Raw genomic sequence first — 16,649 nt, 5'->3', positions numbered from 1 at the left:
GTTTGTACCTTAAGCAACCAGAACTAAACCATAAAAATAGCGACGAAGACCACACTGCCTTTCCATAACAACAAATACAAAGTAGAGACAATAGGGAAAATCTTTTCAAGACAGTGGAGATTATTTCTGTGGATATTTCGGCCCTATGTCCAAGGGCCGTCTTCAGCACAATACAAGAATAAGAGAGAAAATATATATATAAATGAACTTACGTCAAATTGTGAGCATTAAAACTAAATAATTAAAAAAACACTTTTTAAATTTTTTTTGAAAATAGCCCTAGCATCCTTACTTCAACGAAGTTCAACCAGGACTGGCGAAAAGAATGAAATGAGAATATAAGCTCATTCAAACTAAAGAGAACAAAGTGATCAGATGCCATTTCTTAAAGCTAATCTTGCTTGTTTAGCAGCCTGTCTCAAAGGCCTTTTCGTAGTTGGTTCAGTATTATTATAAATCGGTTTAGTAAAATATTTTGTTAGATCATTTTTAATTAAATTTGAGTATAAAGAATTTAGTGCGTATTCCCCTAAGTCCCTGTTCAAAGAAATATTACTATTTATTTTGAGATTAATTTCGATTGATTCTCGAACCACCTGTTTTATTCCCAAATCATTACTGATGAGTGAAGAGTTTTCAAAAAGTATCATGTGGGACGGCTTATTAAATATATGCCAACCTAAAGCAGAATCAAAGGAGTTGTTGGAACTGTTTGAAATTAAGGCCTTGTCTATGTCATTTTTATGCTGTTGCAACCGTTTGTCTAGATTCTGATGGGTCCTGCCGACATAGTAATTTCCACAATCACAAGGTATTTGATAGACCCCTCTTTGGCGAGTAACTGGGGTCTTATCTTTACCCGAATTTAAGAAATTGATGATTTTAAAATTATTAGTAAAAACTACGTACAGATTATTTTTTGTGCAAATATTTTTTAATTTTGTTCTGATCTTTGGAATATACGGAAGATAGACAATATTTGAGAGCTTATCAGTAGCCTCATATTGTGAAGTATCTTCTTCGATTTTACAAGAATGTCTTTTTATTCTACGGTTAATTATTTTATTGACAAAAGGAATGGGGTATCCATTACCAAAAAGAATATCTCTGATAAAGTTTATTTCTGCATTTATATATGAATCGGAGCAAATATTCAGGGCACGATCAATGAGGGAAGTTACAACTGCTCTTTTAACTTGTGGGGGGTGATTTGAATTAAAGTGAAGATATCTATTGTTTTGTGTTGGCTTTTGATACATAGTAAAATCCAGTTTATCAGCATTACGAATAATTAATACATCTAAAAACGGTACTTTATTTTCAATTTCAACTTCTAGGGTAAACTGCAAATTTCGGTCATAAGTGTTAAGATGATCTAAGAAGCCCCAAAGTTCAGCTTCCCCATAATTCCAAAGTGAAATTACGTCATCCATATAACGACCCCAATAGACGTGTTTAAAAAAATAATAATTCAATGCCCAATTCTCAAGATTCTCGACGTAAATATTTGCTAGTAGCCCGGATAAAGGTGCCCCCATGGGTAACCCATTTTTTTGCTGATAAAAAGAATCGCGAAATTGAAAATACATACAAAACTTATTACAAATTTTAACAAGAGTCATTAAAACTTCACAATCAATTCCTGTCGCTGAAGTCTCGATCAAGTGGTAATTTTCTTCTACTTTATATTTTAATAATTCCTCTGAAATAGTTACATCTATATTTGTATACATGGAAACAATGTCAAAACTACTAACTATTGTGTTTTCTGAAATACTTGTGTTGCTAAGTTTTTTAACCAAATCTGCCGAGTTACGAATATAGGAATTTTGAGAATACAATAAAGGTTTGAAAACTGTGCAAAGCCATTTTCCAATATTGGCAGCGGGGGCTTTAGTACAAGCTACGATAGGTCTTAAGGGAATACCCTGTTTATGTATTTTTGGTAAACCGTAGAGTTTAGGACAGAAACTACCACGGGGAAAAATTTGTTGTATAGTTGTGGGGTGATTTTACCATTTTGTTTTAGCTGCTTTAATTCATTTATAATATTATTCGCGAACTGATCAGTAGGATCATGAGTTATTGTTTTATATGTAATTGTGTCATTTAAATGCGAAAGAATTTTGTTGTCATAGTCTTTCGTATTCATGACAACAAGTGAATTGCTTTTTTCTGCTTTAGTTATTATATTAGAAGGATCTTTTCGGAGATTAGATAGTATTTTTATGTCATGCAAATTTTCCGGTGTGGAATTGGTAGGAGGCTTAAACTTTTTTTGGCTGTTATAGAGAATATTTATAAGACCAGATCTAACTTGATGCGGGTTAGAGACAGAAGGATAGTGTTTATGCAAAGCGGAGTCTAGAGAGGAAACTATATCTGCCACAGGAACCTGTTTCGGTAGAAAAGAAAATTTTGGACCTTTTTCTAGTGTTTCGATTTCCTGGGGTTCCAATGTTTTAGAAGAGAGGTTAACGATAACGGGTCCAGGAGTGAATCTTGGAGAATAAATACGGTTTCTCGTCGAAGATTCATTTCGTAAGCCTTCCAATTTTTTATAGAGGCGTTCCTTGGACAAGCGAAAATCGTGGCTAAACAAATTCCTTTCTAATCGAACAACTTGAGCAAAATCAACGGTGGACAGGTTTTCCAGCAAAAAGGTTTCCAACGATTTTCTCTCTAAAGAAATAATATGTCGTTTCTGTTTTTTGTCCTTAATAATATGGACTAAGGTTTTTAACTGTAGTGTATGGGCAAATTGCGCTTCTTTCCAGGTATTTAGATGTAATTTATATCTTAAAGACTTGGGAATAAGGTTTTCATTTCTACAGGATTCTAAAAATTTTTGTTGATTGATAATATTAGCATGTTTTTTACTTAGACTAATGAAATAAAAGATATCATAGTTCAACTGCTCCCCATAAGCTAGACGAAAATAGCGACGAAGACCACACTACTTTTCCATAACAACAAATACAAAGTTGAGACAATAGGGAAAATCTTTTCAAGACAGTGGAGATTATTTCTGTGGATATTTTGGCCCTATTTCCAAGGGCCGTCTTCTGCACAATAAAAGAATAAGAGGGAAAATATATGTATAAATGAACTTATATCAAATTGTGAGCATTAAAACTAAATAATTAAAAAAACACTTTTTAAAACTTTTTTTTTAAAAATAGCCCTAGCATCCTTACTTCAACGAAGTTCAACCAGGACTGGCGAAAAGAATGAAATGAGAATATAAGCTCATTCATACTAAAGAGAACAAAATGATTAGATGCAATTTCTTAAAGCTAATCTTAATTAGCTTTAAAGCTTATCCGGGCTACTAGCAAATATTTACGTCGAGAATCTTGAGAATTGGGCATTGAGTTCTTATTTTTTTAAACATGTCTATTGGGGTCGTTATATGGATGACGTAATTTCACTTTGGAATTATGGGGAAGCTGAACTTCGGGGCTTCTTAGATCATCTTAACACTTATGACCGAAATTTGCAGTTCACCTTAGAAGTTGAAATTGAAAATAAACTACTGTTTTTAGATGTATTAATTATTCGTAATGCTGATAAACTGGATTTTACTATAAATCGAAAGCCAACACAAAACAATAGATATCTTCACTTGAATTCAAATCACCCCCCCCACAAGTTAAAAGAGCAGTTGTAACTTCCCTCATTGATCGTGCCCTGAATATTTGCTCCGATTCATATATAAATGCAGAAATAAACTATACCAGAGATATTCTTTTTGGTAATGGATACCCGATTCCTTTTGTCAATAAAATAATTAACCGTAGAATAAAAAGACATTCTTGTAAAATCGAAGAAGATACTTCACAATGTGAGGCTACTGATAAACCCTCAAATATTGTCTATCTTCCGTATATCCCAAAGATCACAACAAAATTAAAAAATATTTGCACAAAAAATAATCTGTACTTAGTTTTTACTAATAATTTTAAAATCATCAATTTCTTAAATTCGGGTAAAGATAAGACCCCAGTTACTCGCCAAAGAGGGGTCTATCAAATACCTTGTCATTGTGGAAATTACTATGTCGGCAGGACCCATCAGAATCTAGACAAACGGTTACAACAGCATAAAAATGACATAGACAAGGCCTTAATTTCAAATAGTTCCAACAACTCCTTTGATTCTGCTTTAGGTTGGCATATATTTAATAATCCGTCCCACATGATACTTTTTGAAAACTCTTCACTCATCAGTAGTGATTTGGGAATAAAACAGGTGGTTCGAGAATCAATCGAAATTAATCTCAAAGTAAATAATAATATTTCTTTGAACAGGGACATAGGGGAATACTCACTAAATTCTTTATACTCAAATTTAATTAAAAATGATCTAACAAAATATTTTACTAAACCGATTTATAATAATACTGAACCAACTACGAAAAGGCCTTTGAGACAGACTGCTAAACAAGCAAGATTAGCTTTAAGAAATTGCATCTAATCATTTTGTTCTCTTTAGTTTGAATGAGCTTATATTCTCATTTCATTCTTTTCGCCAGTCCTGGTTGAACTTCGTTGAAGTAAGGATGCTAGGGCTATTTTTAAAAAAAAGTTTTAAAGTGTTTTTTTAATTATTTAGTTTTAATGCTCACAATTTGATGTAAGTTCATTTATATATATATTTTCTCTCTTATTCTTGTATTGTGCTGAAGACGGCCCTTGGACATAGGGCCGAAATATCCACAAAAATAATCTCCACTGTCTTGAAAAGATTTTCCCTATTGTCTCTACTTTGTATTTGCAACTAAACCATAAGGAGGATTCTATATGCTTATGTAGGGGAGGGGGCTAAATGCTTAAGACTAACTATTTTTTATGTCAAATATGGACGTTTTTTATATTTCTTATGCTAAATTATCCTTTCCTTTAAATTCTCCTGGATGTGATAATCTTCATTTTTTATTTCTTATGATGTGAATTTCCTCGTGTCTCTTGCTTATGCCTTTGTTAGATTCATAACTGAATGCAAAATATTTTTTTTGCATGAGATTCAAACTTTTATTGTTAAATATAGAAAAATTAAGGAGCAAAATTCAAAGACTGAAGTAAAGAAAGTAGAAAAACACAAATTATCATGATTAAGTCTGCTGGGTTTAAAAGATCTTGAAAGGCTGTTCTTTGGCTGGGTAATCCCAGCAGTTTTTTGATTAAAAAACAAAAACATATACATTTGCAACACTATTGCCAAAAATTCTGAAATGTTTTCTAGAAATTTTGATGTGTATAGTAGGCACTTTAAATTCTAACCTGATGATTTAACATGCCATAAAGTTATCAGGGAATTTGTCTTGGCAAGACTTAGATAAAAATTGGCGGAGTTAAAAATCGCATTTCGTTGAATGACATTTTGAATGTAGCTACAGGAAACAAATTGGAACACAAAAGCAATTCACTTAGAAAGCTTGGACTAAAAGCAAAGCTTGGACTTTGAAAAGAAAAGCATGGACTTTGGGGAGCAGGCGTCTCTCTTTTTCACCTGTAACTTTTGCCTTTCTGTTAGCACAGTTTGTTTCAGGTAACAGCTCTCAGTTCTTTTAACGAGGCAGTTTTTGTAGGAGTTATTATTTCATTTTAATATGTTTTAGAATAATGTTCCTAGACATTAGGGTTTGGATAAGATGAGGGATGAGGCTGGCTTTGCGAAGGACTTATACAAAGAGAGAGAAAAATCTCAAGATGAAGGAAACAAATAGGATTACGGCCAGTAGAAGGAAAAGATAAACAAACGACGTGGATATTTCGCCTGTATAAAACATGTATAAAAACATTAGCAAATTTTATTGTTAAAGCATTCAGTTAACTTTAACTTCAAACATTTGAAGTTAAAGTTAAGATTTTCTCAGTATACCAGGATTAATACTATTACAAGATAAAAGAAAGTCCATAGATCCTCACAAAGTCGATAAAATTGATAAAAATTATCGATAAAATCAGACACAAATCGATAAATTTGAAAATATACGACACTTGTAAATGATTTAAAATGGAGGTAGAATAGAGTCAATGAAAGTGGAGTTAAAAGTTAATATTAAAAACAGAAGATTAGCTGAAAATTTGATTTCTTAGAATGGAGGTGGAAGTAAGGACTTCTTGGCATTTCTCTTTGAAAAACCGCTCCTTATTGCGTTTGGACGGGAAATAGTTCTTTGATCTTAGAATTTCTTAATGCCATTCATAGACAGCAAAGACCTGTGTAACGTTCGTGGTGTTTATGTCTTGTCTGTTTTAAAAGAAAAGCATAAGACCTTTTTGCTTTGTAAATGGTCATAAGAACCATATTTTGAATTGTTTTGATTGTGTTTGTATTTCCCTAAACTAGGGAATAATACCTATGAGGGAAATCACATTCCAATAAATGACCAACAAAAGATATGTAAATGTGAAGAGCGTCATTTAATGGGCATCTGGACTTTGAAAGAAGCTTAAATCATTAAATCATTTAATGGGCATCTGGACTTTGAAAGAAGCTTAAATACAGTAAGGGATAGGCTTTTTTTTTTTTTTTAATTCTAAGAAATTTATAATGAAAAAAGGTACTATTGGCAGGGCTGCCGAAAAGCTCTTGGAAGTCCCTTAAATCAAGTAACGTCAAAAATTGAATTTAGGCCATTAAATCTCCTTTTCCTTGCTTTGGTTAAAAGGTTGACCTCCCGAAAGCTCTTTGTCTATAACTTTGTTCAAAATTCAAATTATTAGAATTTATTTTTGGTGTCCAAGACAAGAGTTGTTGTTCTAGTTTACAGTGTTATTGCCTCGAAGTAGACAAGTTAATTCCAGTTTCCATAACTTTCCATAACTAATCCCAGCTTCCAAGTAGACAAGTTTCCATAACTGGAATTAAAAAAAAAGTTTCTTATGGCCTCTTCCTACTCCTTATGGGCCTTTCCGTTTGATCCTAGATGGATGGCCAAAAAACAATCTGGCATTCAATCATCCTCCACTAAAATAGAACATAACCATCTTAATCTTTCTTTTATTATAACCTTATAGCCTGAGAAAGTGAGATCGAGCCACATTTTCAGTACAGTTTATTGTTAGCTTTACGGCTAGTTAAACGAGTACCTACAACTACCATTAGACAATTTCTCTAAAAAAAAAAACAAACTAAACAGCCAAGAGTCTATGGTTCCGGACCCTGCTTGACCACAGTCATTATTGGGGCTTCCAGTATTCATAGTTTGGAGACTTATCTTTCTATTTCTTTAAACCTTTGTCAACACTAGGAAAAGACCCTGTGCCTTCGTTATTTCACTTATCCCAGCTTCACTGCATCCAAAATTAATCTTCTTTCACTTCCAAATTGTCAAAAATTTCTCACTTTACTATATAATTTCCTGCACAACTTTTTCATGGAATTACACATTCTCAGATTGTAGTCGTTTCTTCTTGACATTTTGCATCATCATCGATTGAGGCACCGTTCCTATCTTTAGCTGCAACCGATATAGGCATCTTCAAGATTCTCGGTAATTTTCATCCATAGTGTCCATTTCACATTTCCTGATTTCACGCTTTATTGTCCTCTCTACTCTCCTCGCCATCTCTTTATTCTATTTAGATCTGAGACTTGGAAGCTTCTCGCACAAGCCCCATCTCTCTTTCACCAAGCTTAAAAATTTTTCGCTTACATTCCTGGCTGCTTTTGCAATGTTCCCCTAAGACATATTCTGCCACCGCGTAAATTAGTTCTAAAAATTAGTCCATCCATATTGTACATTATCATATTCCAAACTCTTCAGTTTCATATCCTACTCTTCTTGGAAAGTTCCTCTCAAAGTCTCATCGTTGAATCTATCAACGTCACAAATACCCGGGAGACAGCTACTTTATCTAGATTTCAGATTTAAATTAAGCTGAGGTGTCGCTAGATGGGAAGCTTTACCTTTAACATCAATAACGGCACTTACCCTAGTGTCCTCTACCAACACTTTCAATCTTGGATTTACAGTACGTATGGATTTACAGCATTAGAATTACAGTTGTTTTACAGTATAGTACATGATTATTCAGGTTAGCCATCTACCATCATCTTAGTGCCATGTTGACTTTCGGGCCATTTTTATGACCAAATAGGGTATTGGTTATAACTAGATTATTGTTCTATTGTCATTACAGTTTCCTTTCCGTAAATCAAATTTGACACCTTTGTACGACTCTCCATATCTGAAGTCCCCTAAAAACTTACTATATTTCTACCTGGGGTCTTGTCTGTGTTTTCTGTGACTGAATGCAAAGTCCATCTGAGAAACTCTTGTCTCTGTCAATCAGTTCTACAGATGCTTATACCTCGCACTTTTGGTTATATCGTCTGCAACTAAGATACGGCTCCTTTATAACTCTACCCCATTCAGATAAGCCCCATGCAGCCGAACCTCATGCAATTTGACCCTCATTTAATTTGACCCCTGTGCAACTCAACCCAACCCAAGTTTAACTTAATCCCATTTAATTCAACCCCTATGCTACCCCACCTCCCATTCAACTCAGTCCCATTTAACTAAGTCCACATTCAGCCACATGCAACCCACCCATTCAACTAAAACCCTGAAATTAACCAAATCATATGAACCAACGTTCAACTCAACACACATTTAGCTTAACTCCCATGCAACTCAACCCCATGTATCTGATTCTCAGTAAATTCAGCTTAACATTCTAAGACCACTACAATTATCCCTGAAAAACTAAGACATGTCTGTGCTCCCGGACTTACTTCCTATGAATTTATTTACTCATTAGACTTTTATTAATTAACTTAAATTAAATATTACATTTATCGAAATCATTCTTACCATTGCTTCAATAGCTTCAAATGGCAATTTTGCTTCACTAGATGATCTTTTTTCGAAACGAATTTTTAAACCTTCGGTTACTTGAGCCGGGGCTCAATCTTTATATGATTACTTAGTTTCCATTTTGAAATTTGTTTGACTTATAATAATAATAATGCATTTTTACCTTCTTTATAAATATTTAAAATGCACAGAGGAGTAAATAAAAAAAAGAAGAAAAACACCATTGTTAAGTTGTAATTCTGTTGAGTTGCTTTGTTATTCTATTCCGCTTGAAATAATCTTAGTCGCTTGTCTAGATTTTAAGTGAGAACTTCGTTTGTCACATTAGATTTTGTTGAGTGGCCGACCTTTTTTGCTTTGAATTTTTTAATGTTTTGTTTTTGCTTCTTATTTTGTTCCGCGTTGATATCTTTTTAGTTCCTTCATTTTGGGTTTTGTTTCATTTTGATATCCACGTAATTTTTTTTTGTCATTGTGTTTATTCTGTTGTCTTTTCTTCTGTTCTAAACCGTTCTAATTTTCGCTCAGAATATGGGAAATAGATTTCTTTTTTGGGGGAGGGGGGATTTCTCTGATATTGCAGCAGAAAGGAAGCAGTTGTCTTCTTGAAATAGCCGTTTTGTTCCTTCAATTATTTTCTTTGGCCTCATAAAATCCCATTTTCGCTTTTCTTCTCTTTTTTATATATTTTTTTTTTGTGATGGCAGGCCAATGTGGTTTACGTAATTATCTTCTCTGTGCTTTTGGAATCTTAACAAGAGTAGTATCACTGTAATATCAAAGACCCTGTCTTTTTTAGCGATATAAGTACTCCTAAACCTAAGGGTAAGGCCAAGAAAAAATTATAATACCTAAATAACTGTCTCCGAACGATAAACGCGTTCAGTCTTGTTAAAAACTTCTAAACAAGCGTAATGAAAAATATATGGTGCGCAAGCCTTCTTAGCCTAATCAAACTGCCCTTTTATTTTGGCAAGCATACCATGAGTATTTCGAAGTTCCTCCTTAATAGCTTGAGAGTTTTCGTATTCTTAATAAACTCACTAATTGGGAGTCTCAGATATTTTAGCGTATCCTTACATGTGATTAAGGATGACCCGACTGAAAGGGACTTACTTGCCCCATAATTTAGGAGAAATATCATAAATTCGGTCTTTTGAAGCCTCTGAGGAGAGACCTATTTCGGAAAGATTAGATGGGAGAATATTTACAACAGTTTGAAGTGAATCAAAATCTTTAACCAACAAAACAAGTTCTATGACTGATATCAATGAACTGTTCAATCAGGAAAGGGGGCATATATGCAGCGGATAGCACTGTTACATAAAATTGGACTAATAACCGACCTTGTTTGATCCCTACTGGAATACGATTGGTAAGGTGAATCGTCGTGAGTCGTTTCCAGGATATATTTTATTAGTTATATTTTAGTATAATTAATTACTTGTTGTTGATCTAAGTAATTGTGATCCGTATGATTAGATTTAACTAATTATTGTTTTATTGGCAGTTTTCGACATCCTGTGAGATGGGGGCGTCTGAAAGCACTCCTACAAAAGTTCGGACTCCTCTGGCATCACCAGCAATGCGGCCGAGAATATCAAAAGCCGAACGAATTTCGCCCAAAAAAGAAGCCAAAAACAAACTGTCTCCTAAATCTGAACGCAAACAAGATACAGGAAAACCCCATAAAAATGAGAAACAAGTGACTTTTAGTGATAGAGTAGAAAAGAAGAAAATTGGACATCTGAGGCAAGTTTCTCTGCCTGAAAAGCCGGGATCTCCTGTACTTAAAAGCAGTTTGAAGAGTTGTAAAAGCTATCCAACTTCTCCGACGGATGACCGAAACTTTCTTTTTCCTGAGGAGGACGCAGGCGAAAATTTCTGTGATCAGCGCCCTAACTCTAGTAAGAGGAACGGTGTCTATGTTTCAAGTATGGAATTAAAATTAGGCAGTGATTCATCTTTTGCACAAAGTGGACAAGTTTTATTTGTATCAGATAACACTTGTGTTTTTACACGCAATAGAAAAGCAATCGTACCCAGGCCTACAAGTGAGCATTCTACCTCTTTAGAATTTACTGCCGTTAAACATATCCCTGTTTATGTATCAACTGTTGACTCTTTATGCAATAAGAAGCGGGAGAAGCAGACTAGTGAAGTTGAAACGCAGACTGATGATTTGTTGGAGGTGCGACAAAGACCCAAACGGAATGAATCACCACTTAGTCGCTCAAGAAGAAGTAGCGGATATGCGTCTGCTAATGGCTCACCAACGGTTTCACGTATTGAATTACCAGATAACGTTTTTGCTGAGTCAATTAATGGAACTACGGAGCTCAAGCCCAGAAGTAAGCTGCTCCATTCCTTTGTTGGTAAATGGGTTTAATCAAAGGCTCTACAGCGGGTGGGGGAACTTAGAAAAATCCCATAAACAGCTGTTAGGTGACTCCTGCTACCACTCCGCGTAAAAGTTATCTTTGGAAAAAGCACACTAAAATGTGTATATTTTTGAATATTCGTTTACCCAAATAAAAACTAGAAATGCTTGCTTGTACCTAAAATGAAGCTTGATATTTAAAAAAAAAGGATTAATTAAGCGTTATTGCAGAAGAGAAGTTGTTTGTTCAATAAATAGGAAAGTTTATTGTATTGCTTGAACTTCGAAAATTAGAAACTTCTTTCTAGAACTAGGATTTTTAAATATTAAAAACGTTAAACATAAATTGTGAGTTCAGGCAATGAGGATGCCTTAGATCTATAGTGGATGGGTCCCTTGAACAAATCTTAGAGAGACTACCAACCCTCCATCGCATCCCTCTCCCTGCTCAATACCCTCTGTATGCCAGTAGCCCGTGTTATATATATATATATATATATATATATATATATATATATATATATATATATATATATATATATATATATATATATATATATATATTTATATATATATATATATATATATATATATATATATATATATATATTTATATATATATATATATATATATTTATATATATATATATATATATATATATATATATATATATATATATATATATATATATATATATATATATATGCGTGGGTGTGTTTTTAGGGAGGATCAATAGCCTCATAGGTCCTGCCCATACATATTTGAGGGTATGTCAAATATAAACATGTGTTCTATTTACAATAGTGCTAAAGGATTAGAAGGGAGCGAGTTTTCTTGACATAGTTCAGGGAATTTTGTAGAAATAGATTTTATTGTATTCTTTTTTCCTTGGTTTTTTTGTCATCACATCTGAGCGTTTATCGAACTAAAAGTGGAGCGTTTATCGAACTAAAATTCTAGTAGACTTATAGCACATTTTCTAAGAGCTTCTGTCCTGAAAAGCAATGGGTATAAAAAGTTTGTGAAAAAACGCTAGGGAGTTCGAAACGTCGCCTGCGCTCAATATCTCTGGAGCAATATGACTACAATTCCACAATATTTTGTATGTGATTTTTTTTTCGGGTATAGTTGCTAACTACCCACTAGGAAAATATAGTAGTTTGGTCTATATGAAAAAGAGAAAAAAAAATTTATTTTTATTTTTACAGCTTTTTTTCAATGAAGGTCAAAAGTGGAATTTCGGCTTTTATCCAATTAATCCCAACATATGTTCAAAAAAGTTACTTTTAAGTACTGCATCATTTGCATGCTACGTTGAACTTGAATTAAATAAAAAAAAAACAAGTTTTTTGAAATGAAAGTAAGGAGCGACATTCAAACTTAAAACGAACAGAAATTACTCCGTACATGAAAGGGGCTTTTCCTCCTCGACGCCCCGCTCTTTACGCTAAAGTTTTATATTGTTTTTAAAAGTAGAGTTGCGAGAAAGAATCAAACTTTAGCGCAAGGAGCGGGGTGTCGAGGAGGAAAAGCCCCTTTCATATACGGAGTAATTTCTGTTCGTTTTAAGTTTTAATGTCGCTCCTTACTTTCATTTCAAAAAACTTGTTCTTTTTATTTAGTCTCTGAAAGTTTTTGAATAATGCATGTCTGATTTTGGCTCTCCGTACATAAATTATTAAAAGGAAACTTGCATATTAATTCTTTTTTTGGCTAAATGGCTTTCTCTTAGTTTTGATCAGACGATTTTGAGAAATAAGGGATGGGGAAGGAGGCCTAGTTGTCCTTCAATTTTTTGGTTACTTAAAAAGGCAACTAGAACTTTTAATTTTTAACGAACGTTTTTATTAGTAAAAAATATACGTAACTTAAGAATTAACTTACGTAGAAAACTTATATATTCTTATATTTTTGATTATATATGTGAGGGGGTTTGTCCCCTCGTTAATACCTCGCTCTTCATACTAAATCCTAAGTTTTGTCCCAATTCTTTAATAATGACCCCTGGATCAGAAAGGCCGTAGAATAAATAGTTGAAATTACTAAAAATAATTTAGCATAAAGAGCGAAGTATTTATCTCCTCCTAAATACCTCGCTCTTTATGCTGAAGTATTTTTAGAACCCCTCATATGCGTAATAATCTCCGTTCGTTTTAAGTTTTAATGCTTCTCCTTCCTTTCAATTGAAAAAAAAAATCATGTTTATATTTTCATTTTTTTTAATAGTAATGCTAGAAAATCCTGCGCCCTTTTCATTGAATTTCTCTTCCCCCATGAAATATTCCTCCAAGGAAAGATCCTCCCATATAACCCCCTTCCCTGAACCCCACACCCAAACCAAGAAAATCCCCCTGAGAACGTCGGTACACTTTCCAATAACCGTTACTGTATGTAAACATTGGTCAAAGTTTGTAACTTGCAGCCCCTCCCCCAGGGACTGTGGGGGGGGGGTAAGTCATCCCCAAAGACATAGTTATTATGGGTTTCGACTATGCGGAACAAAATGGCTATCTCAAAATCTTGATCCGTTGACTTTGGGGAAAAAATGAGCCTAGGTGCCCTCCAATTTTTTTTGTCACTTAAAAAGGGCACTAGAACTTTTCATTTCTGGGGAACCCCTGGGGAAAAAACACAAAAAAAACAAACAAAGAAACAAACAAATAAACACGCACCCGTGATTTGTCCTCCACATTTTTGTAGATTGGACCTTGAAATTTTTTCTATAGGGTTCTCTGATACGCTGAATGCGATGGTGTGATTTTCGTTAAGGTCCTATGACTTTTAGGGGGTGTTTTCCCCTATTTTCCAAAATAAGGCAAATTTTCTCAGGCTCGTAATTTTTGATGAAAAAGACTAAATTTGATGAAACTTATATATTTAAAATCAGCGTAAAAATCCGATTCTTTTTATATATCTCTTAGCATCGAAATTCCTTTTTTTAGAGTTTCGGTTGCTATTGAGCCGGGTCACTCCTTACTACAGTTCGTTACCACGAACTGTTTGAAAAATTAAACTTTTTTCTTCCCAATCTGATGTCTGATATTCAATTTCAAATAGCTTAGGGACACAAGACTAATTTTATGGGTAGCCTATATCCATTTGATTTTTCTCCCTATGTTTATTTTCCTGACAATGATTGGTGTCAATAGTCGCTTTATTTGTTTTTTTTTACAATTATTCCTTTTCCCCAGATATTGATCCTTACTTTCCGTAGATCATATTCTCCCCTTGAAGAAGAAATAAAAAGATATCTTACGATACGTGCTAAAGAGCCTTAGTTGTTTAAAAGACTTCCAGAGCCAGCTTTAACTTTGATTGCTATCAAGCGAATAATCGACTTGACAAGCCATACTTTGCTTATTGATTACTTATTGATTTATTGATTATCAAAATTACTAATAATGGATATCTTAATTAAATATGGTAGATTCATTCGTCTAAAGCTCTATGGAAAATTATATAGATTTGTCATGTTGGGTTACGTTGCTAATAATAAAAATATATTTTGAATATAAAATAATATTTATTTTAATTGTTAAATGATTAAATAATTATTAAATAATTATAAATGTTAAATATTTGTTAAATTGTTTGTTTTAAATGACTTGCTAAAGTGTCTTAGCTTTTCCAAGGACTTGTCTTTGATTATTATGATCAAGAGTTTTTGAGTCAAGTATTCCTCTTCACTTACTGATAGATTTGTGCTTAGATTATCAATTACAATTCAAATAAAGCTTGTTTGGTTTCATGGAATTACGTTATTAGTCATATTTGCTTGAATCTTTATTCGCGTGTGTGAAGCGAAACAATTTATTGCTGGCAGTTTCGCAGAACTTTATCCGAGGGAGGGGGATAATGTCATTTTTTTTGTATGATACTTTGAACAAGAAGTACCCAGAAAATTGTGAATATTCAATATGTCGGGTGAGAGGGAGGGGAACCGGGCCCCAATTTCCCTTTCCTTTGTCCCTGGTGTATTGCGATAAAACAGTGAATAATTTGGAAAGTTTATAGCCCGTTTGAGTATTCTCTTTTTGATAATATTTAAAAAAGAAAAAATGTGAATTTAGCTATGTTAATTCAAAAACCTTACGTGACATTTTCTGTCAACGTGAGATTCTTGGTCTCCATTGTTAACTCGGAATTATTCTATTGGTTGGCTCGGTTTCTCCTCCTGTATTATATTTGGCTTTCAAAACGTTCAGAAGTTGATGATTTTCTCAAAATGGCCATTTTTTAGTCAAATAATAGATGAAAAAAGTATCTTCTGATAAAAAATTTCGATATATTTATGCCTTTCAAGGCTTAATGAAGGGGTTTCGGGTTTTATCACAGAGCAGAATGCCACTTTAAGCGGCATTTTTGTATATTTCATGGGCTATTAAAATAACTGCTCCCATTCTTGGTTGACGTATCGGGTCCGCTGTCCCTGCCAGCTCCAATGCGAGCAGTATAAAAAGACAAATATTAATATAAAGTTTCTCAATTTGAATGGGAAAAAAGTTAAATCCAAGAAGAGAACTATTTCCATAATTGATATCGTGCTGCTACAATCAGGCTTTCAATGAGGTAGACCGTGTATACAAAAAATATAATGCGAAATACTAATGATGAACGCTTAAAAATGAACAAATACCATTTATAATTATTTAGTATCTTATTAATGACAATAAAATTATTTAGTATCATACTGATGAAAAATAAAAAACATCATAAATCAGTTTTGCGGTTTGATCAGTCACATTGAACATCATTTTGATCACACAATTTGATCATTACTGAATAGATGTAGGCCTAACCTTTACTGTTAGGGAAATTGCTTTTTTTTGTATAGTTATGACTATTTTCTCGATGAAAGTCATTTATTCATTCATACATGGACGCTGTACTTATCTTGAAAAAATGGGCTAAATAATAATAAAAAAAATTATCCTGTTTTTTTTTTATTTTTGAATGAATATGAGCAACTCCAGATGAGAGCATATTGAAAATGAATTAACACAAAGTAAAAGTAATTATAGCTAATATTAATGGAAACAAATTTATTTAAAATACATCGCAACACATTTATGATTCACACATCAAACAGTTCGTGGTAACGAACTGTAGTAAGGAGCGACCCGGCTCAATAGTAACCAAAACTCTAAAAATTGAAATTTTGGATCAAAATTGGAATTTTGATACCAATAGCTACATCAAAAGAATCACATTTTAATGCTGATTTTAAATATATAAGTTTCATCTAGTTTAGTCTTACCCATCAAAAGTTACGAGCCTGAGAAAATTTGCGTTATTTTAGAAAATAGGGGGAAGCACCCTCTACAAGTCACAGAATCTTAACGAAAATTACATAATCAGATTCAGCGTATCAGAGAACCCTACTGTAGAAGTTTCAAGCTCCTATCTACAAAAATGTGGAATTTTGTATTTTTTGCCAG

General features: G+C 33.4%; 1 protein-coding gene across 7 annotated transcripts in view; it reads left to right on the top strand.

The window, feature by feature from the left end:
* LOC136027478 (uncharacterized) overlaps nucleotides 1–16,649 on the top strand; it is a 37,424-nt gene that overhangs the window by 12,702 nt on the left and 8,073 nt on the right. For 4 of the 7 annotated variants that reach the window (XM_065704781.1, XM_065704784.1, XM_065704783.1 and 1 more), the window contains exon 2: nucleotides 10,341–11,205. In XM_065704781.1, the coding sequence (XP_065560853.1) occupies nucleotides 10,359–11,205 (847 nt within the window). In that variant the 5' untranslated portion in view covers nucleotides 10,341–10,358. Of the gene's footprint in view, nucleotides 1–4,515; nucleotides 4,636–6,087; nucleotides 6,115–10,340; nucleotides 11,206–16,649 lie in introns of those variants that run through there. The other 3 variants (XM_065704782.1, XM_065704780.1, XM_065704779.1) reach the window with 3 other exon arrangements.

This window comes from Artemia franciscana, chromosome 5 (assembly GCF_032884065.1).
Source record: "Artemia franciscana chromosome 5, ASM3288406v1, whole genome shotgun sequence".
Classification (NCBI taxonomy): Eukaryota; Metazoa; Arthropoda; class Branchiopoda; order Anostraca; family Artemiidae; genus Artemia; species Artemia franciscana.
This window is presented reverse-complemented; position numbering and strand designations above follow the sequence as displayed.